The 27,237-nt window shown below is 39.4% G+C and overlaps 1 protein-coding gene across 3 annotated transcripts in view; it reads left to right on the plus strand.

The window, feature by feature from the left end:
• ADAMTS16 (ADAM metallopeptidase with thrombospondin type 1 motif 16) overlaps positions 1-27,237 on the plus strand; it is a 196,113-nt gene that overhangs the window by 89,075 nt on the left and 79,801 nt on the right. For all 3 annotated transcript variants that reach the window (XM_037799413.1, XM_037799411.1, XM_037799412.1), the window contains 7 exons: positions 3,146-3,299; positions 12,602-12,697; positions 19,889-20,037; positions 21,018-21,190; positions 23,029-23,159; positions 25,082-25,205; positions 25,720-25,964. In XM_037799413.1, coding sequence (XP_037655341.1) covers positions 3,146-3,299; positions 12,602-12,697; positions 19,889-20,037; positions 21,018-21,190; positions 23,029-23,159; positions 25,082-25,205; positions 25,720-25,964 — 1,072 coding nt within the window. The remainder of the gene's footprint in view (positions 1-3,145; positions 3,300-12,601; positions 12,698-19,888; positions 20,038-21,017; positions 21,191-23,028; positions 23,160-25,081; positions 25,206-25,719; positions 25,965-27,237) is intronic.

Genomic DNA, 27,237 nt, shown 5'->3' on the forward strand with positions numbered 1-27,237 from the left:
ACCATTTGTGGGGTTTTGTGTATGTCTGTTCATTCCATATCTTTTTTTTTAAATGTCAGAAAATACCATTGTTGTAGTTCTATAGGGTGACTATGAATGTAGGTTTACCTACATATTTACCCTTTAAATTGCTTTTTGCTCCTCTTTGTATTTCTGTTTTTCCATCTGGAATCATCATTTTCCTTAGGTCTGAATTACTCACCTTAAGTTTTTGCTGTGTACTTCTGTTGCTTTTGTTTTAGTGGTGCCTCCTAGTTACATGGTCTATTTTTGTCTGTCTAAAAATGCCTTTATTTTACCTTTCTTTGTGAAGGATATTTCCATCTGGTATGAATTCTAGCTGGGCAGTTATCTGTTCTCAGTACTTTGAAACCCTCTTTCCCTTGTCTTCTGGCTTCTGTCATTCCATTGACAAGACGGCTACCTGTCTTACTGTTGCTCTTTCAAAACTTGCATGTCTCTTTTCTCAGATTGTTTTGGATATTTTTCTTTAGTTCTGGTTTTCTACAGAATTCTGCTGACATACCATAGTGTGTTTTCTGTATATTTGTACTGCTTGAGGTTTTGAGACTGCTTAAATCTGTGACTTGTTGTCCTTCATCAGTTTTGGAAAATTCTCAGCCATTTCATTGAAAATATTGATTCTGCCTCATTCTCTCTATTCTCTTGTTCTTGGATACCAATTTCATAAATGTTAGAATGTTTCACAGCACCCCATGTGCAGCATGCTTTGTATTTTCTGCCTTTTTTTTTTTTTTTTTTTTGCTTCTCTCTTTGCTTCAGTCTAGTATCACTAACGCTTTAGCCAAATTCAGTACTGCTCTCTTCAGCCTGGCCTAATGACTGTTAAACCTTGCTGCTGTCAGGTTGTGTACATATATTAGTATATTTAGTAATTTGCTTTGTACATTTTAGTCCAGAATTTATATATAAATGTAAATATGTATCCATGTATGTGTATATATATGTATTCATTCTAGGTTTCTGGTGAAATTTTCCGTCTTGTCTTCTACTTTCTTATTAATAATTTTAAATTCCCTGTGTAATTATTCCAGTGTCTGGATCTCCTATGGGTTTGTTTCTATTATTTGTATATTCTCTTGGATTTCAGTTATTTGGTCTCATCTCCTAGTAGACTTGGTAATTTGAACAAATGATGAGCCTTGATTGTGAAAAAACTTAAAGACAAAATAAATTTCTGGATATTATTTTATTCCAGAGTGGATTTGCTTTATTGCTAGCAGACAGGGAGGTTGCAGTTTATCTTAATCCACTTTGGGATTCAGCTGAGAGAAACCTTGCATTCAGTCTTTCTAAACTGCTCTCTTCCAGGGTATTCCTTACTCGGAGAGTAGAGTCGTATCATGGCTTCAACCAAAGTCCTGTAATATTCTCCAGGGCCCCCTGGAGGACAGGCCCTGCACTCTAATTTCATCTCCCAAGCCCTACAAGATGGTAAAAACTTACTCAGCTTCCCAGCCTCTTAAATACAACTTTCAATTCTGCCACTCAGCTTCTTGGCAGCTGTTTGTGATTCATCAAATTCCTTGAGATTTAAAATAGCCCCAAATGTAGGGCTCACTTCTGTGCTTCCCGTCTCTCTGGAAGTTCTAGTCCCTCTTGTCCAACCTTCTTTGATAGGTCTCTGATGCCTGTAGAGGAACCATCAGCTACAAGCTGGCCCACCATGGGGTCCTTTTTGCATTAAGTTCTAAGGCTGCATAATAAATTACAGGTTACATTTGCACAGTTCAGAAATTCCTGAACCTGTTAACCTTCTTTTACTTTTAATCTCTTGCTTAGGCCAATCCATTTAACTGAAACCCTAGTATTCTCTCCATGGATTGGGAATAATATTCCAACTCTGACTTAATCTTAGAGAGGTAATGGTAATATCTAACTGGGTATAGAAGTCATTTGAGAGCCATTGTGGAATTCCAAAGTGGCCAGATCTTCCTGGGTAAAAGCAGACATTTTTGTCTTCAATTGTCAATTATTTATTTATTTGGATGCCTTTACTTGTGAATGTAGCTTTGAATTATGATCGTAGTAGCCGTAATAGACAAATCATTTCTGGAACACCCACAAAGGGTCAGGCACTGCACTTAGCAGTCACCAAATCATTTGATTTAGGCTGTGCTGCTTAGAAGGCTTTGGCCTCCTTATGTGCAGGAGCAGTTATCTTGTCCACATTTCTGCTGTCCGTGGTGAGTGGTGCTGCCTCCTATTTTGTGTTGATGGTCGTTAGTTGAGGGCCTACATCAGAATAATCATGGCTGGATTTTCTCTTGGTGGTGTTTGCTGGTTTTTCAAGTACAGAATTCTGGGCTTTAGGGATCTGCATGAGCATATTTATCATTGATCAGTTTTCTGTGATTACAATCTTTCTGGCTTATCAGAATTTCCAGGAAGGATTTATTTGCTATCTGTAAACATAAAAGGTGTAAAATACTTGCCCTCACCCCAAATGCAACAGTTACACCTAAAAAAATCCCTGGTAGGAAAGGGAATACTCTTTTTGTGGGGGAAGGAATAATTAGTTGGTCTTTGACCATCTACCAGTGAACTTTAGTGGAGTTAATCTACTCCTTCCCTTGTGATTATGGCCAGAAATCAGCCTGAGCATTGAGCACTGATGGTGGAAATGGTTGCACTGTTTTGTAAAGAACCTCTGGAAGTTGTAAGCTAATGTGCAGGTGTCCTCCAGCCTAGAAAATAAAAAAAAAAAAAAAAAAAACTCCAGTCTTTGAAATAGGGCAGTTGTGTTTTGATTTTTACAATGTCCATTTCCATCTTTCAATTGTTCATGACAAGAAGTGTACAGACAGCATGTCTGCAATAGGAGCCTCTCTCATCAAACATCTGGTCATAATTTTTCAATTCACCTTTCCCCATGGTAAGTTTGAGAACGCTAATGAAGAACAAATCACTTTCCTGGAAAAGATGAAATGCATTATAAATGATTTCAGAACATGTGGCCTCTGTATCTCAATATAATTAAGATAAATGTCATATTGGGCCACAGGAGAAAATTTTTCCCTCTACTCTAAACAGGATAAGTTGCCTGAGAAAAAAAGCATGATCAAATGTCCATCGTTTGCTAACTCTTGGCAGTCACTAGAAGCACATCTCCTCTTTGTTTCAGCACTGCTCAAGCTATATGCCTTGCTGATCAGCCAAAGCCCATGAAGGAATACAAGTATCCTGAGAAGTTACCGGGAGAGTTATATGATGCTAATATGCAGTGCAAGTGGCAATTTGGAGAAAAAGCCAAGCTCTGCATGCTGGACTTTAAAAAGGCAAGTGACTATTGGCAAGCACTCAATGCAATATGATTCATAAAACTCTTTTATTTAGTGGAACTGACATTGATGTATTCTTCATTTATTGGGTACCTACCAAATGTTAAATCCTGTGTGTTAGGGATGGTCCTATATAACAGGAAACACATGTTTTACTGGCAAAGAAGATGGTAGATGCTGTGAGGGATATCAGTTTTCATTTGAGAGCTGACTTGCCTATCAGGTCAGATCACTTCTTTCTGATTTATTATGCAGGAGCCCCACAATAAGTCCTCATTGGTGTGAGTTGGTAAATTAAAGCCCTGAATTTTTTCAAAGTGTACTAAGAAAGCAATGTACTCCCCCTTTTTTTTTTTTCTCCCATATAAGCCTAATTTACTATAAGGCAGCAGCCTATGCAGGGCTTCCAATTATGTAATTACTAAATAAAGCCTTTATAGGGTGGTTTCTCTTAGAAGGCAGTATCCACTCCATCAACCCCGGGGGCTCTCATCAGAGTGATTTCCTAATGTAAATTTTTCATATAGCCCAGAGCTTTATGCTCTTGCCATATAGAGAAGATAAAGAAATAGGAACTTGCTCTACTGAACCACAGAGGAAAGCTATCCATAAATTAAATGCAAGTAACTGTTTTTTGAGGTTTCATTTATACTGGTTTATAATGAATCAAGAGGAAAACAGGAAAAATAATACGGTCCTCTAGAAACCACATGACATTTCAGAATGTGCCGGGAATACTCTCAACTTAAATTTAACGTGATAATCTTCTTTCTTCTAAACTCCAGTTGAATTCCCCCAAAGATCCATTACAGCCGTGTGCCAGCACTGGATTCTTATCTTCTCAGCTAGGTAATCTCAGCGTGGAATAAGAATGATCAATCAGTCAGCATCAGCATATACTTCCCATGTTGCCTATTCTGTGGATAGACCGTGAATTCCCAAAGATTTTTTTTTGCTTTACTCTTCTGTTTGTAAAGGAAAAGCAGCAAAAAAAAAACTGTCGTTTAGGGTTCTTTTTTCCCCAAACATGAGATTTGCTGGATAATACTTTGGGTTTCCACATTATTTTGCTTTGTGGCCATGCATTGTATCATTTATGGTAAACCAGTGCCATTTGGAAAATCCAGGCACTAATAAATGATAGTGCAGCATGTCTTTTATTATTGGGGATATATATATATATATATATATATATATATATATATATATATATATGCATTCATCTTAGGTGGACAACTTGAATTTTAACAATTGTATTCACCCATGTTATCAGCTTCCAAATCAAGATAGGGATTAATTCCATAAAGCCAGGAAGCTCCCTTCTGTTGCCTTATTCCATTCAATATCTTCTCCACTCCAATAGGCAACCATCATTCCGATTTCTGTTGCCATAGATCTGATTTACCTGTACTTGAACTTCATAATTGCCTTGTTCCATATAATGAGCCAAATGTTTAACATTTCTACTTTAAGTATGGTATTAGTTGGTTTCTATATTGATGCCCTATATCAGATTGAAGAAGTTCCCTTCTACTTTTGCTACTCCTAATATGTTGAGAGACTTTTGTCATAAATGTGTAAGGAATTTTTCAAATTGTTTCTACATGTATTGCTATAGTTATGTGGTTTTTCTCCTTTATTCTGTTAATGTGTTGAGTTATATTGATCAGTTTTTTATTTTTTTTTTCCATTGATTTTTGAATCAATGCATTCAGCCTGCATTCTTGGGATAATCCCATTTGGGATATTGTGATGTAATATACTTTCTTATACTTTGCTGATTTTACTTGTGAATATTCTGTTCAGAATCACTGTCTCTGTGTTTTTGAGCGATTTTATTTAGAAATCTTGTTTTCTTATAATTTCCCTTCAAGAACTGATATCAGAGTTATGCTGATTCCATAAAATGAGTTGAGAACTGTTCCCTACTTCTTTCTTTTCTTAAAGAATTTGTGTGAGATTGGTGGTGTTTCTTCCTTAAATGTTTGTTATGCTTGACCAGTGAAGCCATCTGAGCCTGGATTTTTGTCTGTGGGAATGTTTTTGTAATTGAAAATTCAATTACATATTTGGGCTATTGAGAATGTCTGTTTTTTTCTTGTATACCTTTTGATAAGTTTTTTTTTCCCCAATGAATTTGTCCATTTTAGGTAGATTATAAATTTATTATGCAAAAAGTTGTCTGTAACATTCCCATTTATCCTTTTAATCTTTGTGAGATCTATAGTGATATTTTTTATTTTATTTCTGATAATGATAATGTCTGTGTGTGTATGTGTGTGTGTGTGTGTGTGTGTGTGTGTGTGTGTTTCTTTTGATCAACCTGTATCAGTTTAATTAACCTTTTCAAAAAATCAATGGTTGGCTTTGTTAACTTTCTTTATTATTTGTTGTATTCTTTTCTATTTCATTACATTCTGTTTTGTCTTTATTTCCTGGGGCTTAATATGCCTTTCATTTTCCTAGCCTTGTAAGGTAGCAACTTAGATCATTGGTTTTAAACCTTTCTCCTTTTTCTAGCATAACCACTTAAAGATGTTCAAAGCTATTAATTTCCTTCTATGCACCATATTAGCCAAATCCTGCAAATTTCAACATGTTGTGCTTATAACATTACTCACTATAAAATAGTTTTGATTTTCACTAGTGATTTCCTCTTTAACCTATGGGCTATTTAGAAGTGTTATCTTTTCCTGCCTTTTTACTTTCAACTTATTTGTATCTTTATATATAAAACACTTGTGTTGTAAATACCCTATAATTTGTTATTGATTTTCTATCCAGTTGAAAAATCTCTGACTTTTCATTGAAATGTTTAATCCATTTATATTTAGTTTAATCATTCATATGGTAGATTTAAGTCTACCGTTGTACTATTTGTTTTCTATTAGGCTCAATTCTTTTTTGTTTTACTGTTTCTCATTTCTCTGCCTTCTTTTGGATTAAAACAAAAATATCCTATTTTTGCCTCCATTTGCTTATTTAGATATATTCCTGGGTATTATTTTTAGTGGTTGCTTTAGAGATTACAGTACAAATTCTTAAGTGTCTGCTCAAAATTAATATTGTGCCACTTTGTGTAAAATGAAAGATCCTTACAATTTTTTTGCTTGTATATATGTTGTGAGCCATATGATACAATGTTATAATTTTTGTTTTTGTCAGTGGCTTTTAAATAAAATAAGACAAGAAATAAGACTACCTTTTATATTTACCCACACGTTTATCATTTATAGTTCTCTTCACTCTTTCCTGTAGATCTGTGTTTCAAAAGGCTCTCATTTCCCCAGAGCCTGATTGAACTTCTTTCAGCATTTCTTGTAGCACAGGTCTTCTTCCCACAAAATAGCTCAGGTTTTGTTTACCCAACAATATCAGTAATTTATCTTCATTTTTGAAGGATATTTTTACTGGATATCAAATTGTAGAGTCTGAGGATTTTTTAAAATTAAATTTAATTTTTTTCATTTAGACATTTTAAAGATGCAATTTCATTTTTCACTTGACACAGTTGTTTCCAATAAAAAGTTACTTGTCATTTGGATCCTTGCTCCCCTGTATGAAATATATTTTTCTTTTTCTTTTCAAGATTTCAGCTTTATTTTTGCTTGTGAGCAGTATGAATCTGATAAACCTAGGTGTGAGTTTCTTTTTAATTAGTCTGCTTTGGATTCACTGAACTTTGTCGATCAGTAAGTCAGTGGTTTTCTTTCAAAATTTTGAGTAATTGTAGCCATTATTTCTTCAAGTATATTTTATACTTGGTGTATGTTGTGTATATCTTTCTCTCTCCTCTCCTTTCCTATTTCCAGATACACATATGTTATACTTCTTGATGTTCTAGCAGCAGGCTATGAATGCTCTGTTAGGTTTTCATCCATCTTTGTTTCTCTTTTCTTTAGATTGGATATTTTCTGTTGATCTGTCTTCGTGTTCACCAGTTCCTTCTTCTACCCTTTCTAATCTTCTGTTTAGAAAAACCAATGACCTATGTAATTCAGATATTTCATTTTTCAGTTCTAGAATTGCCATTTTATGCTTTTCTTTTAAAGCTTATAATTATCTTCTGAAATGTACCTGTTGTTTACTCATTATGTCCGCTTTTTCTTTTATACCCTTAAATATATTGATAATAGCAGTGTCTACAGTATTTATCTGCTATTTCTAACATCCAGGGCATCTTGAGGTCTGTTTATAGAGTTTACTTTATTAGTCACATTTTCCTACTTATTTGCATTTCCAGTAATTACGTTAATCTATGAAGTATATTTTAAATATATGTTGTAGATAGTCTGCATGACGTTGCCTTCTTTAAGAGTTAAGATTAGTGTTCACCAGGCAGTTAAAATGCTGGTGAACCCTTTTGATTCTCTCAGGCTTTGTTGCTCTTTGTTGGGGCTCATCTTTCTTGGCTTGTCCCTAGTCCTAGACACAGCCTGGATCTAGTGTGTGCTTTTCACGCCTGAGACCCACTTGGGTCTCTCTTCTGATGCCCGGGATGCTCACTGAATCCTCCCCACGCTGGGTGGGCTGTGTTCCAGCTCCTCTGGCCCTGTGTGTCCTGGCTGCTGGCCTGCCTCAGCCCCCAGCCTGCAGCCACTGCCCGGCAGGCCTATGTGGGTCTCAGGCCTTTGCAGAGGGCCTGCCGGGAATCCTCGGGCACACACCAGGACCCCGCTCAGTGCCACCTTCCCTCTCTGCTCCCACTCCACAGATCCTCACTGCATCTGCAGCCTCATCTCCAGTCTCTGCCTCCTCCGCTCAGGGACACTGCCGTCCTCTGCTGGACTCCACCTCCCTGCACCAGGGCCTGGAAAGAGCTCCCCAGCAGGGAGCTAGGGCAGGTGTGGCACTCACCTGTGTGCCTCCTTCTCTCGAGGATCCCAGGCTTGGGTTGCCTGGTGTCAGACATCTGAAAACCTTGCCATATATATTTTGCCCAGTTTCATAGTTGTTTTAATCTCCAGAAAAGTCACTTTATCACGGACATTAGAGGAAATAATCTGTTGATATGCAAAAATGTATCTGTTAAAATAAGATAATGTCAGTTCATTCCCTTCAATACAAATAACAGCTATGCAATTTCTTTTTTTTAAGTTAAATTCTATTTGTGTGGCATTAATATCTAATATACTGAGTCTCAAAATTAGAATATGATGTGGCAGTTTTCCATGTGGATTGAAGCATCTTAGGATATGTTCAACTGTAAATAATTAATTTTTTAATGAACTCTTACTGAAATTTTTGTAAAGGGGTCTGTTTTGTTAGGACGAAATGTAAAGATCAGGACCTTTGTGATGTGCTAGTATAAAAGAAAAGAATAAATAAATAATAAGCACATTAGCCAGTGCCTCGACCGGCAACTGGTGTATAACATCACTCGGTAAAAATTTGCTGAGTCGAGAGGTAGATGATGATATTTTATAAAAGAATGAACCTCTTTAAAAATCTCTTATGCTATTTAGTTTGAAAAGTTAGTAGACAATGCAGATGCATGTGCGTCACTGTCTTGGATAAATGGATGTGTATTTGGTATATACGTATGGATGTCCACATACTTGTGCATAACTTGCATGAACATATATGACAATGGATTTCTAAGTTTCCTGATGACATATCATGACCAGAAAAATTCATGGTAAAAGGTCAACTCACTGCTTGAAATAACTACATTATTTTGAATATCCCAATATAATGACTTAATTTTAATTTTATTCTTAGTTTGTATTTTTGGAGAAACTGATGTAAAAGGTTTGAGGAAAATGAATCTGGTGGCAAACCATTCACAACACGGAAGGCAGATCGTTTGAAGGTGTCTATTTTTATTTAAGGTGCTATGTTGTGATGTCAAACTTAACCAAGTCAGTATTACTGAAATGGGTCTTTGCGAAGATAACTGAAATCATGGGCTTGAATAGGGAACTTTAATTGACTCTTAGCAAGTCTTCGTTAAAGAGCCACCATTGAAGATGATATTCCTTAGTTGCAAAGATGAAAGCAAAAGTAGACTTTCTGCAAGGGATTTGCCTCTTTTCTTCCCAAGTTAAGTACTAGTTACTTCAAACATTGTGTCTTTCCCAAGTGCTTATTCTGCTTCTGCCACACTGTAAGGTGTCTGGCCCTGCGGAATTACTTTGAAATTTAATCACCTTAGCATCCTGGGGGTCCTCCTGCTAAACCAGGGAGCTCCCCCATCCTCCACCCCCAGCCAGTCTTACATTCCCACTCCCTGACTCTAGGACTGTGATTTAATTGGGAGTTTGTTCCCATAACTGCAAGAGGACCCTGAGGTTTCCTTTCGGGACGTGATGACATACAACAATAATGCTCCAGTGAAGTCACTGTGTTATGTCCAGAAGTTAGCAGTAAGTCAAGGTACAAGGAAAGGGACAGCCGGCAGTTGGTTTTTGGTTGTTCTATTGTGGCTTATCTTACTATCTAGAGGTACTAGGATTTTTATTTTTTATCTGAGGATAGCATCACATCTTCATTACATGCCAGATCGGTAGTTACCTCTACAGAGCATCAAGGTCTCAAATGCTTTTTGATTTGTTGAAAAATAGTAAATGGATCATAAGCTATGTCAGGGCTCCTCTAACTCTGTATTTATTCCTGCCTGGGGGAATGGACTGGGGAGATTGCAGGGTGAGGCTGAGGTACACGTGTGGCATGAGCCAGGACACGGCTGAGTGAGGGAGTCGTGTGTTTTAGTGGCGAGCTGACCGTCGCCAGCATCTGTATCTGAAGGCTGTATAGTAGCCTAAAACTATTCCTTTAAATGGGTTCTTCTCCCTGTATTCCTTTATTCTGCAAAAGGCTCCAAGCAGCTGAAGACTGAGACTGTTCTGGATATACTGTGAACCTCGTGCTCCCATGTCATAGGGTGGCCCTCTTTGGCCATCTTAGACTTTATGGGCAAGTTCACTGCTCACTGTCACTTTCATCGTGCACTAACATATTCTTGCTCTTGTCACTGGTTTCCACAGGGACAGACTGTCTGATATTCCACCCATTGAAAGCCAGTTACATACCAATCACGGGGACCGATGACTCATATGAAAATAATTTCAAATTTTAAAACAGCACTTGCCTTGCATCATCTTGTGTAATCTTCAAGCAACACCATGAATGAACACTGCTGATGCTTTAGACTTAACAGCTAGGTTTATGAAGGTGACCTTAACATAGATTATTAAACATAAAACCCTTCATGAGATGACTCAGGCACACAATGCAGAAAATCGTCAAGTGATCACATCTTTCTTTTAGCATTGTTGAAATGTGGAATAAAAGAATAATACAGTGAAATGCTGTCCTCTAAGCAGAACCATGTTGAAGTGCTTTTTTGCATTGCATTTTCTTTAAAATAAAAATCACCCAGTAGATTAAGCCACTAATCTCCTGGGAAATAATGCAGCAGTTGTATAAATATTCAGAACAATGTGTAGACATATTTAAGCAAAGTTTTCATCATATCCACTTGAAGCTACAGACAGAACCTCAGAAAGTTCTGTCATTTCACAAGTCCCACTGTTTGCCCTTCACTACGATGCTCCTTTGGGCTCAAAAGAATATGAGAGTGAAAACACTTCCTTACATGTGGAGAGCCTTTGACCATTTATAAACCTTGGGCCTGTTTTTTCTTTCGTTATTAGAGAAGTTGTGTGTTTACAGAACAATCATGCATAAAATACAGGATTCCATTATATCATCCCACTGACTACAACTTGCATTGGTGTGGAACATTTGTTACAATTGATGATAGCACAGTTTTTCTTTTTATAGTAAATTAGTCAGTTAACACCAGTTAATGACAACTCCCCACTCCCTTTATTTTTGTTCACTTCTCAGTTTTGAGGGATTTGGGATGATGACCACTCTAGCTGCTTCCAGCTGAGGAGGGATGTACATATTATGGGGCAGAATAATGGAATTATTTTGCTTGCCATTGAAGATACCCCTTGCTTTCAGGATGGGACTGATCCAGCCTTGTCTTTCTGTTCATTGTCCAGAGCAGGCCCGGCGGTCTGGAGAGTGGGACTTGACCACCTGCTTTCTGGATTTCAGGCCTCAACTGACATAGGCACAATCTGGAGGCTTTGAGTCTCTGAGAAATAAACTTAAGAAGTAGAATTAAAATTACGGATCCAAGTAAAAAAAAAAAAAGTAGACGAATCATGATCGTGGGATTAACAAGTGAATATAACCATGTTATATTGGAGAAATAGCTTTACATAGATTCCCAGAGACAGCCCGCCGAGGGGGTGTGGATTTCGTGTAGCCACGTGATCTGCTCGTGTTGCCTGGACGTCCCTAGGGCCCTCAGGAGCACTTTTGTTTGAGGCTTTGTCTACTATGGCAGTTCGTTAAATCCAGATGGGACCTGCATAAGAGTAACCTCCAGTATGACTTCCCAACTCTATTTGGAGTCTTGTAGGCATAGAAACTATTTTATTTAATTTTCCCCCTTTTGATCCAGGTCTTTCTCTGAATGCATCACCGATTAACACTTGATAATGACCCATGGGCACTTGGACCTGGTTTTATTTTACTGGCGTATCAGTCGTGTGGGTTAGACCTGTCCAGTTTGTGTCCTCCTTCCTTTGCTCTTTCCTTTCTCATCCCTCAAGGGGTGGCTCAAGCATCACATTTTCTCTGATTCCTTCCCTGAGTCCTCCGGACAAGACCTTTTTCTCTTCCTGTGCTGTGTTCTTCCCTCTGTTGGGCACCTCTTTCTGTGCACACCATCTGGAAATTCACTCCTGCAAGACCAAGCTCATGGGTGCAGAGTCTGCACCACATTCGCTCCGGGAAATCTCTTACCCATCCGGTTGCCTCACATGTTCTTGGCCTTCATCAAAGGGTTAGGATTGATGGGTGGATGGAGGGATGGATGGGTGGATAAACCAGGCAAGTTTCATGTTTACAATGAGGAATCAGAGTTGAAATGGGTAGTGAAAGGTGGGGTGAAGAAGAAAAAATTCTAAAATGTCGAGGTTTTCACTTAATTTTGCATACTTTTCTGCAATTTCTACATTAAGCATAGTTTACTTTTTAATTTACAAAAATCTAATTTTGCTAAAATTATGAGGAATAAATACAAATAAATAAAGTTTCAGGGATGGAATTAGTTGAAGTAAGTCTAAAACATCTGATTCTCCACTCTAAAGCACACACCTATCTCTAAGCAGACACCTGCTTCTAACCATGTATCACTTCTTTTTCCCTTTAGATGTTCAGTGATATTTTATCATGGACATGTTGGCCATATGTAATGCAATAACTCTTTTGCCCTTTAGGACATCTGTAAAGCATTGTGGTGCCATCGAATTGGAAGGAAATGTGAGACTAAATTTATGCCAGCAGCAGAAGGCACTGCTTGTGGGCATGACATGGTAAGAAGCTAATCTTAGGCATGTATATCATATTCAGATATTAGAATCTTTCAACCCATGTGTTTTTCCTCATGTCACATTGGTACTTTTTGAAATCCACCTTTCTTGTGTATTTGGGCATATCCATATCCATGCCAAATCGTATTTATTTTTACACTGGTTCTCTGAAGAGGATTCTTTGTTTTCTCACTTATCTGCTGATATAATTGTTGAACTATCTGTAATTAATAAACATGGATGTCAGGTAATAGGTGATGACTCAGAATCTTTTCAATGAGGGAAAACATTAAGCCATTGACCACCATTTTACCATGTATGGTATTGGCACTAAATATTACTGTTGAAGCTTCAGAACATCAGTCTGAAGACTGTGGAGTAGACCATTTCCTCATGAAAACAAAAGAGAGAGAGAGAGCCCTGTTAGGGGCAAGGAGAAATAGATAAGGAAGCAGGTTTGTGACTGAATTGCAGAGAATGACAATTTTGTTATTAAAACTCAAAAAATAAATTATCAGTATTTAAGAGTAATATTTTTCCTCTTAATTTAACCTAACATTGCATTGCTTTTTCAGAATATGGAAGACTATTGATGAAGGTAGAAATATATTGGATTCAAACTATCAATGTAGCCATTCCTGCTCTTTACAGATGTCACCTTTTTAGTGGTACTGTTTCAATATGTGAAATAAATAAGTGCCTAAATATCACTGACCTATTATGTTTAAATTCCAAAGTAAATACATCATATCCTAAATATATTTAAATGTGAGTACAGACAGAAAGGATTTGAGATATTAACAAATAATGCCAGCGTGTGCTTCCAGATTAAATGATTTCAACACCAAACCGAGAAAGGGAAGAGAAGTGAGATAAACTTGAGAATAGTGCCCAGTCACTATTTAGCCCAGGCAGGTTGTTAGTATGCTTTATTCTTCATCCTTCCCAGGGGGTGAGATTGATAATTAAATCCTTCCAGTAATATAGGAATCACTAGTTAAATTAATTCATAATAAGAGCTACAATAAAAACACTTTTACTTCCTTGAAAGGAAAAATGGATATGATGAGGTACATCAGTGTGGAAATTCTTATTGACAAAGGACACCAGGAAATTGACCGGAGTTTTCAGCAGCAGATGATCATGACTTTTCTGCTCGTAACTGGCTAAAATTTGTTCTTCAGGTAGTAGCTGGCAAAATTATGACTATTTCTTCAAAGACTGTCCTGGAGGGGTTGCTCACAAACTGCATTGAGCCATCCACATTCGACTCTTTATGGTGGGACGCTGTTCTAGTTTGCTAATGCTGCCGGAATGCAAAACACCAGAGATGGATTGGCTTTTATAAAAGGGGGTTTATTTGGTTACACAGCTACAGACTTAAGGCCATAAAGTGTCCAAGGTAACACATCAGCAATCGGGTACCTTCACTGGAGGATGGCTAAAAGTGTCCGGAATACCTCTGTTAGCTGAGAAGGCACGCGGCTGGTGTCTGCTCCTAAGTTTTGGTTTCAAAATGGTTTTCTCCCAGGACTTTCCTCTCTAGGCTGCAGTTCCTCAAAAATGTCACTCGTAGTTGTACTTGGGGTATTTGTCCTCTCTCAGCTTCTCCGGAGCAAGAGTCTGCTTTCAACAGTCATCTTCAAACTGCAGCTCCTCTCTCAGCTTCTGGGCATACTTCAGAGTGTCCCTCTTGGCTGTAGCAGCTTGCTCCTATCTGATCTTATATAGTGCACCAGTAATTTAATTCAGATCCACCCAATGGGCGGGCCAAAATCTCCATGGAAATTATCCAATCAGAGTCATCACCCACAGTTGGGTGGGGCACATCTCCATGGAAACACTCAAAGAATTTCAATCTAATTAACACTGATAGGTCTGCCCACACAAGATTACATCAAAGATAATGGTGTTTGGGGGACATAATACATTCAAACTGGCACATTCCACCCCCTGGACCCCAAAATGACATTATCTTTCCATATACAAAATACATTCATCCCACAATATCACAGAAACTTAAATCATTACAGTAACAATAGTTAAGTACAAAATTCCGTCAAAATCAATTATAGGAATGCTCAGTCCTAAGGCATAATTTTCCTTTAGCTGTGGATCTGTGAACTTAGAACAAGTTATGTGCTTCCAATATACAAAGGAGGGACATTCATAGGATAAACATTCCCATTGCCATAAGGAGAAACAGTAAGGAAAACAGGATTAACAGGACCAAAACAGTTCCTAAAACCTGCAGGACAAACTCCACTAGATTTCAAGTCTGAGAGTCATTTACACAATGACGTTTCATCCTTGGGGCTTGAGAGAGCCGGAGTCTAACCCGTTCTAAGAGCCTTTTCCGCAGCCCTTTCCTCTCCAAACACTTGGGTGAGTGGTCCAACATAGAGAGAGGAACTGCAGTTTGAAGACAGCTGTTGAAAGCAGACCCTTGCTTCGGAGAAGCTGAGAGAGGACAAATACCCCAACTGCAACTAAGAGTGACATTTTTGAGGAATTGCAGCCTAGAGAGGAATGTCCTGGGAGAAAGCCATTTTGAAACCAGAACTTTGGAGCAGACACCAGCCATGTGCCTTCCCAATTACCAGAGGTTTTCTCAACACCATTGGCATCCTCCAGTGAAGGTACCCGATTTCTGATGTGTTACCTTGGACACTTTATGGCCTTAAGACTGCAACTGTGTAACCAAATAAACCCCCTTTTATAAAAGCCTATCCATCTCTGGTGTTTTGCATTCTGCAGCATTAGCAGACTAGGACAGATTTTGGTACCAGAGAAGTGGGGTGCTTTTGCTGCTGTGTTTGCAAATACCAAACATGTTGGAGTGGCTTTTCAAATGGATAAGGGGAAGATTCTGGAAGAATTGTGAGGCGCTTGATAGAAAAGGCCTAAACTGCTTTGAAGAGACTGTTTGTGGAAATATGGACTCTAAAGATACTTCTGACGAGGTCTTGAACAGAAATGATGAATGTGCTGTTCTGAACTGGAAGAAAGGTGATCCTTGTTTTAAAGTGGCAGAGAATTTGGTGATATTGAGTCCTGGTATCAGATGGAAGGAAGAATTTGAAAGTGATAACCTGGAATACTTAGCTGAGGAGATCTCTAGACTACGTGTGGAGAATGTACCCTGGCTTCTCCTTGCAGCTTATAGTAAAATGCGAGCGGAGAGAAACTTAGAGCTGAACTCTTGAGTTCAAAGAAACCAGAAGCTGATGGCTTCAAAAATTATGGGCTTCCAAGGGGTGGAATCCCAGAAGCTACAGCCAAGAGGGACACTTTGAAGAATGCACAGAAGCTGAGAGAGTAGCTGCAGATGAGAGACAGTTTGAAGATAGCCATTGAAAACAGACTTTTGCTCCGGTGAAGCTAAGAGAGGACAAACGCCCCAAGAGCAACTAAGAGTGACATTTTTGAGGAACTGCAGCCTAGAGAGGAACATCCTGGTAGAAAGCCATTTTGAACTCAGAACTTTGGAGCAGATGCCAACCACGTGCCTTCCCAGCTAACAGAGGTTTCTTCCGAATGTCATTGGCCATCCTCCAGTGAAGGTACCCGATTGTTGATGTGTTACCTTGGACACTTTATGGCCTTAAGGCTGTAACTGTGTAACCAAATAAACCCCCTTTATAAAAGCCTATCTATTTCTGGTGTTTTGCATTCTGGCAGCATTAGCAAACTAGAACAGATGCTATTTTTTTCCTGGGTAATGTTACAGCCAGGATGCTCCTTCAACTTATCCCAGGACAGAAAACTAGTTATAACCTGCATTTTTGTGTTATATTTGATTTACCTTGAAAGCACAGTGAAATTCGCTTTTATTGTTGTTTAGTGGTGTTTTAAATTATTATCTAGTCCTTCATATTGAAATGCATGTTGTGGCATATTAGGATAGAATAGGACCCTACAAATTCCTGAACCGAGAGCTGATGGAATCAAGCAGGGTGGCTTGGCCTCTCAGTGGCCTAGGCAGGACTAAGTCTGAGTCTGATGTCAGGGTTCCCTTTGGAATTATCTGTGTATCTTTGTGTATTATTGGTTCACACATCCATGAAGTTTACTTATTGAGAGTGTGCATCACCAGAAGTAGTGTTTTTCTGACCGTCTTGCTCTGGGAGATGGGCAGAACAAGGCTTGTCATGCAATATGTCGTCTTAAAAGGGATTCCTTCACAGAAGTCAGTTCTGAAAATGAAATAAAGCAAATTTGACATTCAAAACTCTTGGGTCCCTTAGAATTGACATTTTTCACTTTGTTTTTAGCAAATAAGTTTATAAAGTAAGTTTTCTTATTTTCACTAATTGTTTTTCATGTTGGCCAGTTGCCTGTTAGACGGATTTAAGGAAAGGCCCATGGGCAGAGGGGGAAAGCTGTGGCCTGGGGATAAACCAGTGTGGTTGGAGCTGAAGCTTCACAGGGAGATGTAAGAGGAGATGAGTTTAGTATGTTAGGGTCCATAAAAGGTGATAAATAGTGGACCTCATTTAATAGGAAGTGGGGAAACACTGGGAGTGTTTGGTATAAAAACAGGTTTTAAGGTGCTTCATCTGGCGAGCGTGTTCCACATGCATTGGCGAACCTTGATTCTACCTGGTGGGATGGGAAAAGAAAAGCAGGAGTGGTGCACTTTTGGATGATGGGCAGTCATCGATGTGGATCCTGAGGGTAAAGGGGGGTGATTGAACATTCATGTTTGCTGGAGGGATATTGAACAAACACTAGAGACTCATGGAAGGGGAGATAGATTTGAGGTATAACTGGAGCTATTTTTTTGACATACTGAGTTTGAAATTACAGGGAAAGTCCAGACTGCAGAAGGAGCAGTTGAAGGACTCTCACTGGAGCTTGGCAGAGGGGAGTCGGGGCTGACTTAGACTGGCAGCTCCTCTAGACCTGCACAAGAGAGCCAGGAAAGTGAGAGAATGAGCTGGACCAGAAAGGACAATGAGTGTCCCAGAGAAGGTGGGCAAGGCACGTCCAAGATGGTGCCAGGATGCTTTAGAATGCTTTGGCTCTGTCATACCCACCTTAAACACCTAAAATAAAGGACATCACTGAGCAGTGAAAATAGAAGGTCATTAACCGGGACCAAATGACAGTCTGCATTTAAACTCAAATAACAATCTTCAGCCAAAAATTACTTTCTTCATTACACGGTGGTGCAGGGTCTTGGAACTGCATGAGTAGCCCAAATACTTAGAAATATTCGGTAGTTAGTGAGTTCTAGATGACTCACAACAACTGTGCTGCATCTGTGTGCTTTTCCCCTTGCTGGGAATATAAACTGCTTTCAGCAATCATACTGTCATACATATGTTGGTTTTGCTCTTCTAAAACAATTATATATTATAGGATAAAGGAAATAATTATTATGTTTATGTTGCTAAGAGCCAAGATTTTTAGTGTGAGAGGAAACAGATATAAATATTAAATCAAAGAAGCTAACTAATATCTGTAATCCTAAATTTGATTTGGATAAATTAGTATGAACTAATGAGGTATTTTTTTAAATAAGAACAAAACAAATGTAGACAAAAAGTAAAGTATTTCCTACCGTTGCTCACTGACCAGCCCAGTAGGAAATGAGCAACCCCCCAAATAGCTAGTTTCTTCTCGATACAATGTGCCCAACTAAAGGAGCCCCATCTGCTTGTCCAAATGGATGATTCTGCGTCTGGAACAAGAAACATACAAGATGAGCCTGGAACACCTTGTTGATTCATGAAACTTGAAGTCTATCAAAGACTCCTGGGTACTGTCAAAAGGACCCTGAGGTCAGTTTTTCTGGGAGAAACATATGACGTATTGTATATCTTTCTTTAACATATAGAGAAAGTATCAAGCATGTGTCCTGATTTTCCCATATGAACTCAAACTCAGGGCTCCCAAACATTTGGTGAGGGATATTTTCTCTTAAAAGAAGTATTCTAGCTAGTAATGAAAACAAAAAAGGCAAAATAGAGTATCATCATACTTGCAATACCCAAACACATAAAAGATCCGGGAAATGATTGTCAATGACCGCTAAAATCATTAGGCAAGAAGCTGATGGGAAACATAATCAGTGAATCAGGCTGAAAACTCCTGGATCACTGATAAATCCTAACATCTCAGAAAATGCCAGACATATGAAGCACTGTGTGTGCATAACCACAAAGCCATCTGTGGTGCAACTTAGCTGAACATTCAAACCTGAACTAGCAAGCCTCTAGATCTAACAAACTGATTACAGCAAACACAGGAGACAAAGCAACATGGAGAAGCAGCCAGCAAAATCCAGAATGTGGGAAACTCTGCCAGACAGAAGAATGAGTTCCTTCAATAAACAAATGAAAAGAAAAAGAAAAGAGTGGGAGAACATATATATTGAGAGATACTTTAGAGGCATATCAACCAAATGCACTACAGACTCTGCTGACTCCATGCAGATCAGTGACAAAGGACAAGCATCCTCCTTCCCTCCTCTCAGCAGAGGGCCTGGATCTTTAACAAACTTTAACTCTGCACCAAACCGCAGGCAGAAAGTCCAGCAGTGTGGAACCCAGCGTCAGATCCTGCACACCATCCATGTGTGATGGGTGTAACGTGATGTGTGGATTTCACCATGATTAAAATTGATAAGCACTCCTGAGAGAAAGGGCTGCTGCTGGTGTCTCCAACCCTTTTGGCAACAGGTGGAATTCCATCTAGATTGTTTCTTCTCCTCGAAAAGCTGTTGGTGACCTCTGACGTGTCATCAGTTAACCGCCTGGAAGCCGCGCGCCCAGGCGCTTTGGGATGAAGGCGTCGGGGCCCTGACCAGGAGTGAGAAGGTGCTGGACCACAGAGAGCCACCCAGCTGGAGTTCTCCACCAAAGCCTCAGTCCTTTCTGAAAACCAAATACGGAAAGCATCTTGTTTTCAGAAACAGTTAGTCTCCTCTTGAGAGCTGAATCATCAGACCCATGTTTATGTAACGCTACTTAATGAAGTGTGTTAAATTCCAGCAGCTCAGACAATGGGAATTGATTTTTCTATTTATCTTAACCTTATCTTGAATCAGGATTTATAGACTGATGCTAGGTTTGGGGAGAAGCAGCATCAATATTAAATTTACCTTTATCATATGCTATTTGAGGGTAGGGGAATAATGGCTGCATGTTTTATAAAACACCATGAGCCACGTAAACTGTTTTTTTTCAGTGGTGCCGCGGAGGGCAGTGTGTGAAATATGGGGACGAAGGCCCCAGGCCCACGCACGGCCATTGGTCAGCCTGGTCTCCCTGGTCACCTTGCTCCAGGACCTGTGGAGGAGGAGTCTCTCACAGAGATCGTCTCTGCACAAATCCCAAGTACGTGCTCACCCCCTCGCTCACGAAGGAGCCACTTCTATGCCATGAACCTGCCAACAGAATGCCCACACCTGAGCCGGGAAATATGCACTCTGTACTTGACATATCACTGTCAGAAAGTAGGAAAGGAATTTTACTCAAGCACTTATTAAATTATATCTCTCTGTTATAATTTAAGATGTTTATAGCTACCTGACCACAGCAAATAATAATAATAATAATAATAATAATAATAATAATAATAGCCTCATGGTGATATTCAGGACCTGGATTTTAACCTGACATGCCAAGGTCTGTCTAAAATAAAAATAATAAATCATGAGAAGTATGTAGAACACAAATAAATGAAATTTGGTAAGAACAGTTCTTTAAAAAAAAAAAAAACAATTTGATGTCCCTTGAATATATTTACCTTTACGACATGTTTAATTGATGCTTTCTGTCACAAGACAAGTGTGTTCAAAGCAGTCACCAATGGGATGGAGTGGAGAGACCTTTAAATCACTCTTTTACACCTAGATTTTTTTAGGAAATCATATCACCCTTTCCACATCCTAATGTGTTCTGCAAATGTTGTAAATAATACACTTAATAGAAAAAGAAAAAAGAACCCATAAAATTAAGGTAACGCGTGAGAAAGTGCCAGCGACTTCTTAGAAATGCCCTTTAACTTGGACATTTAATTTGGCCACTCCAAATAATCTAACGTAAAGTCACCCTTTTACACCTAAATTTGTTTAGGAAATCATTCATACTGCTCATTATTTTTGTTCTGTATCTAAAATGTAGGAAAGTCCATGGCAGGTCACTCCTGCTCCATGCCTCATTTTAGGGACGTCTCAGCCCTGGTGTATAAGGCAGATCCCACCGGGGCTGAGGAGGGGGTGTCTGATGTCAGTGCCTACCAGCGAGATGAGAGAGCTCCAGCTCTCCAATAACCCTAAAATGTAAGGGTTCTAACTGCTAAATGTACATTCCAGACCGTCCCACGGAGGAAAGTTTTGTGAGGGTTCTACTCGCACTTTGAAGCTTTGCAACGGTCAGGAATGTCCTGAGAATAGTCTTGACTTTCGATCCCTCCAGTGTGCAGAGTACAACAGTAAGCGGTTTAGAGGGCAGCACTACAAGTGGAAGCCTTACACACAGGTAGAAGGTAAATCTCAGATCCCATTTCCTGTTAATAACCTTGAACTTAAATTATCTTTACTCTTTAAAGAATGTCCGTATTGACTGTGCGGTTTCATATATACCAAATGTCATTATATAGGGTCAAAGTCACGATTCTGTTCTGGAGATTAGTTTGATTCAACCTACTCCAGACCCACTGGATTCTTGTGTCCACTTGGCCAGTTCTATGGTGAGAAAGTGGAGAATGTGAGCAAGATATGATGCAGATTGACCAGGGAAATTATAATGGCTCAGTGTTTTTTTAACTAAGAATCACAGATGTTGATAATGATGCTGATGTAAGCATGTCACCTATTGAACATTTAAAATTGTCAAAGAAGGAAAAAAAATTAGCAATTTTTATAAAATCAGAAAATTCTCAAAGATACTTTATTTGGAAAGTCTTGACTGACAGCTATAAATCAAGAAATTCATTTGTAGCATGTATAAGATTTTACTCTCCAGTGGAAGAGAAGCATATATCATTTTTAAGATTATAAAAATTTGAACTTGGTAGCTAAAGTGGCAGAATTTAAGTAAAAATTCAAAAAACACCTTATCATTTCATTCCTTGGAACTGGGAATATTGTCCCAGCAGGTACAAAGACACTGGGACTTGGCTGAGTCGGACTTACAGCATCCCAGTGTGTGCAAGGTTTTCATGGCAGGAGGTTTCTGAAGATGGTAAATTCTGGAATATTGTGAGTAGGCCCATACAATGAGATTTTAGTTGTGCTTTTACTCCTAGACCCAATGAAAGCTAAGCCTGTGGGAAGTAGATCATTAGGCTTGAGATAAAAGTAGAAAGAGCTTTGACATTTGGGATAAGAAAATGTGTAACTTTGCTGGTCTTCAGTAAATAAATTCATTAATCATAGACCTATATATTCAATTTGACTCTTTGAATTATTCATTTGGGTTTCTTATTTGCACAATAAGGAAAACATCTGTAGATGAGTCTTGGGCCTTTGAAAACTCTTAAGGCAGCACAGAATTTTCATCACCAGCTGATCCCTTCTTTACCAAGAAGAGAACAGCAGAAAAAAGCCTTCTACATAAGTTCATATTTATGTATATCTATATATCTATAACTATATCTATATCTATATCTATATCTATCTCTCTCTCTCTCTCTCTCTATATATATATATATATAAATCCTTGGGATGGCTTACCAAGGGAGGAAATGAAATTGGCCTTCAATCTTGAAAATAAAATAATAACTATATTCTGTATGCATCAGTATTTTTTAACAAACCATTATATTTATAGAAAACATCATTTCCTGGGTATTTTGTCTAAAAAGTTACTCCCTTTATCGGTTTAAAAATATTATGTACTTCATTAAATACATTAGCTCTTAAGAAATTCAGTGATTATTTTCCCTCTTTTATTATGATTTATTTGTAAGAATCTTGTATCGTACTACAAAATGTAGTGGCTTTTTTGCATTTCCACAAGAGAGTGGTGACTTACAGTTGAAAAAGAGTAAGCCACTAATGCTATAGTGCAAGTCAACAAATATTTATTGAATGCCTACTATGTGCCAACCATGTGTAATGAACAGATTAGTAAAGATTTGAGTGAAAATTAATAGTGAAGCTTTTAAAAAGTGAGAAAATAAGAAAGATTAAAGGGAAAAACAGACCCTAATGAGGCTACCATAAGAAAAATGTCTTTGCAATGCATTATTGTGGGGGACTTATTTTCTGGGCAAAAAGAAAAGAAAAGATATTAAAATAAGTCTATCTAAAATTGAGAGCAAAAATGATCAGAGCTTAAGTGTCTTTCTTATTTGTGTTTGTGTGTGTATTTCTTTTTAAGATCAGGACTTATGCAAACTCTACTGTATCGCAGAAGGATTTGATTTCTTCTTTTCTTTGTCAAATAAAGTCAAAGATGGGACTCCATGCTCGGAGGATAGCCGTAATGTTTGTATAGATGGGATATGTGAGGTAATAATGATCATTCATTCATTCAACAAACCCTTCCAGAGGTCTAGCTTTGTGCCAGGCATCCCTCGAGGTAGCAGCCCCATGGGGGAGGAAGTCAGAGGAACCCACACTGATGGCTCACAGTGGTCCATTTCCTTGGAGATAGTCCCTGCCGGGTGAGCAGAAGGGAACAGCTGATTCTCAGGTGTGGGCCTGGGAGATTTCGTGGGCTCTGTGGAGAAGAGAGCCTCCCAGTTAGTTCTGAAAGGGCGAGGAGGCAGAGGGGCTGTTGGAGAACGCAGAGGGGACGGGGCACTGCGGGTTGGTAGTTGCTGCTTCAGTGTCAGAGCCCAGAGGGCAGGCCGGGCCCGGGGGGCGCTGAGGGACGAGGTGGGTGGAGAAGAGGCCAGCGGAGGCTCACTCTCAAAGGGCCGATCACCCCCAGGAGGAGGGACCGGGCTTTTGTCCTCTTGTCCCTGTAGGAAAGGCACTAGGGTGGGGGCAGCGGAGTTGCAGGATCAGATTGCAATCCCTAGGCAGCAGCCTGGAGAGTAAGTGAAGGCAGGAAAGCTGGGAGCCCAGAGACTAGCTGGCAGCTGTTTGCGGTGCTATCCAGAAAACCCAGTAGCCTACACCTCTGTTGGGCCAGGTGTGGGGTGAGGGACATAGGAGACACTCGGCTGGGCAGGACACGACGAGGCTGCCACCACGTGCGGGGCCAGGGGTCCAAAGAATTCTATTAAGAGCTCAGCTCCTCGCACGTCCACCTGGGATTGAAACCGGTGTTCACTCAGTGTGAGTATTCGGTGGATCAGGAACCTCGGTTCTCACTCTAGTTCCCTCTCCCGATTTGTATGACAGTGGTAGGGTTGAATCACCCACCAAGGGCCGTAGTGCAGGAAACTTGAACGTGTGAAAATAACCAGATGAGTTTAGCAAAATGTCTTTCAGCATTAAAATGCTCAAATCTCTACCATTTTGTCTAATGATTAGTTGATTTGTTAAATATTTCATTATCTGCTATGCATTTCTTAATGATGCAGTGTCACAATCCTTTATTTGTAACTCTAAAATCCAGAAAGCTCTGAAAGAGAAAGTGTTTCCAGAACTCATTTGGAATTTATTTGGTGGCAAAAGCCTGCCCTGAATTGATGGGAGCTTGTTTTATTTACCCACTTAGTGAGAATATGTGTACAATTTTCCATAGAAACACTGAGTTTGACCATAGGGTGAGACCCGAGGCCCTGCTGGGATCCTCACATCATCTGCATTATATACGCACACTGTGTATTACCTTTCGAAAATCTGAACACTCTCTGGGCTCTGAAATGCATCTGGCCCTACGAATTGCAAACGAGATTGTGATCTGTAGTTATTTTATCATTGAATGGATTTTTTTACATTTTATAGACTACGCTCTTTGTTAGGAAATGTACAAGATGCAAGCATCCTAGAAATTGCCAAGAGCTCCTAAAATTCTTAGACATTGAGCAAATATGCTCATTACAAAATTTACTACCAGGAATAATTTCCGTGTGCCATCTTTTCCTTCTCTGCTCTTGCACAGGGCTATCCAAAAGCACAATGGCATGTTTCTAACAGAGCCTCTTGTGGATACATTGCTTGTCATTGTACAATTGAGCTCTTTGTTTCCTTCCAACATGCCAACTGATAGATTTAATTTAGGGCTCAAGATACTACTGCTGTGAAGCAATGCCAAAGAGGACAGGTTATGTTTCACATTTAAAGGTTTCCTAACTTTGGATCCAACGACTAGAACTATAGTCTTGCTGTGCACATATTGGGTATCCAATAAATATTTGTTAACCAATAGTGAAATTTGTCACTTATAGTGGGGAGGTTTCTTGCTTGGAGTCTGTGACCTTACTGCCTGTGTCATCCTTTCTTTTATGAACGGACTGTGACCCCACCATGTCCTCTAGAGGGTTGGATGTGACAACATCCTTGGATCAGATGCTGTCGAGGACTCCTGTGGTGTCTGCAAAGGAAATAATTCAGACTGTACAGTTCACAGGGGGCTCTACACCAAGCAGCACCGTACAAACCGTGAGTACTGCAGAACTGCCCACAACATTTGAGCAAAGAAGATTTGAACCAGGAAACCTTCTTTTGTGGGAATACCTGGAGCAGATAGTGAACAGAGCAGGTGTCCAGACTGCTGAATTGTCCTGTGCCATTTCGTCTCCTGCTTTAGGTTGCGCTTTGCTTCTTAAGCTTATCGTTTGATTGGAAGTGGTTGCTACGTTATTTGAGTTAAAGTGGTTGTTAGCTATAGTGAGCATTATTTTATGAGCCCCACTTATATTTAAATTATTTGAATTTAATTTAAATAATTATTTAAATTGGGGCTTTAATAATAATTTAAATAATTATTTAAATTGGAGCTCTGCTCCAATTTAAAATATATATGATTCATAGGACTAACTTAATTAATTGTCAAAACAGATCTTCTCTCCATTCCAAATGTGGGTTCTCAAGTTTCAGTTATGGAGGACTCAAGTTACTAGGGCTTTGGCCTTGACATTGCTGGGCTTTTTTTTTTCTGTCCCCTTTAATCTAGAGTATTATCAAGTGGTCACCATTCCTCCCGGAGCTCGAAGTATTCGCATCTATGAAATGAACGTATCTGCCTCCTACATTTCTGTGCGCAATTCCCTCAAAAGATACTACCTGAACGGGCACTGGACAGTGGACTGGCCGGGCAGGCTCAAGTTTTCTGGCACTGCCTTTGATTACAAGCGATCCTACAATCGGCCGGAGAGTTTGACATCCGCGGGGCCCACCAACGAGACGCTGATTGTGGAGGTAGAGTCCAACCTCTTGGTTTCAGGGTTCGGATTTGGAGTGTCTTCAGGCGTTATTGTAGGTTCATGACTATCACCATCATTTTAAGTCCACAGAAGAGTGTTTACAATTAGATAACATATCAGAGTCAGCCACTAAACCTCAAACAGATATTTGCACACCAGTGTTCATAGCAGCATTATTCACAACAGCCAAAAGTCAGAAGCAACCCAAGTGTCCTTCAATAGGTGAAACGATAAACAAAATGTGGTCTATCTGTAGAGTGGAATATTATTTAGCTGCATACAGGAATGAAGTTCTGATACGTGCAACAACATGGATGAAACTTGAAGCCATCATGTTGAGTGAAATAAGCCAGACATAAAAGGATAAATATTATGTGATTCCACTTACATGAAATACCTTGAAAATGTGTATTTATAGAGATAGAAAGTAGAGTTATTGCTTAATGGATGCAGAGTTTCTGTTTGGGATGGTGAAAAATGGGCAGTGGTGATGGTAGCACAACGTGGTGAAAGTCATTGATAACCACTGAATTGTATACTTGGAAGTGCTGAAAATGGGAGATTTAGAGTGCGTATATGTTTCCACAATAAAAAGTTAAAAAGCAAACAAACAAGCAAAATATCAATCACTAATCATCCATCCTGAATGGGACGACACACTCTTGTTTGTATCATCTTTCATTTTTCGGTGCAAGTCTAAGTTTTTATTTATGCACATACTTATCATGCAGTTCTATACTCTGGAGTCTTTATCAGTTGATTTTCCCCTTCTCTCCCATAATCCCAATGGGCCCCGTCTGTGCCTGGGCTTTCCGTGGGATCAGCATTGCTCTGTAGCCTGTGGAAATGGGAGCAAGACGGGAACCAGCCACATTATTTCTCTGCTGCCACGTAAAGTTTTGTCTTTAATAACCATGGAGAAAGAGAGGTCTGTCAGGGTAGCATGAGTGGGGCTCATTAGGAAAATGCCATTGATGGAGGAAGAATGACGAAGGCTCGGGGTGTTGCGGCTGCCTCAGGGGCCTCGCAGTCCAGCCGCTGCCCAGTGCCGTCCCTGCCCCACAGCGTCTTCACCAGCAAAGGCTCGGGCTGTGCTCTCAGGAAGGACAGGCGTGCTGCCAAGCTGGCCGAGAAAGGGAAGCATCTTCATCCACGTGAAAATCATATCTGGGACCAGGAAAGGCTCCAAGACCTGGGGGTGGGATTTCTAGCAATAAGTTAATGGTGAGGTTTCCAAAAACGGCCTTCCCATTGGGATCTGAGCATTT

Source organism: Choloepus didactylus, chromosome 11 (assembly GCF_015220235.1).
Source record: "Choloepus didactylus isolate mChoDid1 chromosome 11, mChoDid1.pri, whole genome shotgun sequence".
NCBI classification, from domain to species: Eukaryota; Metazoa; Chordata; class Mammalia; order Pilosa; family Megalonychidae; genus Choloepus; species Choloepus didactylus.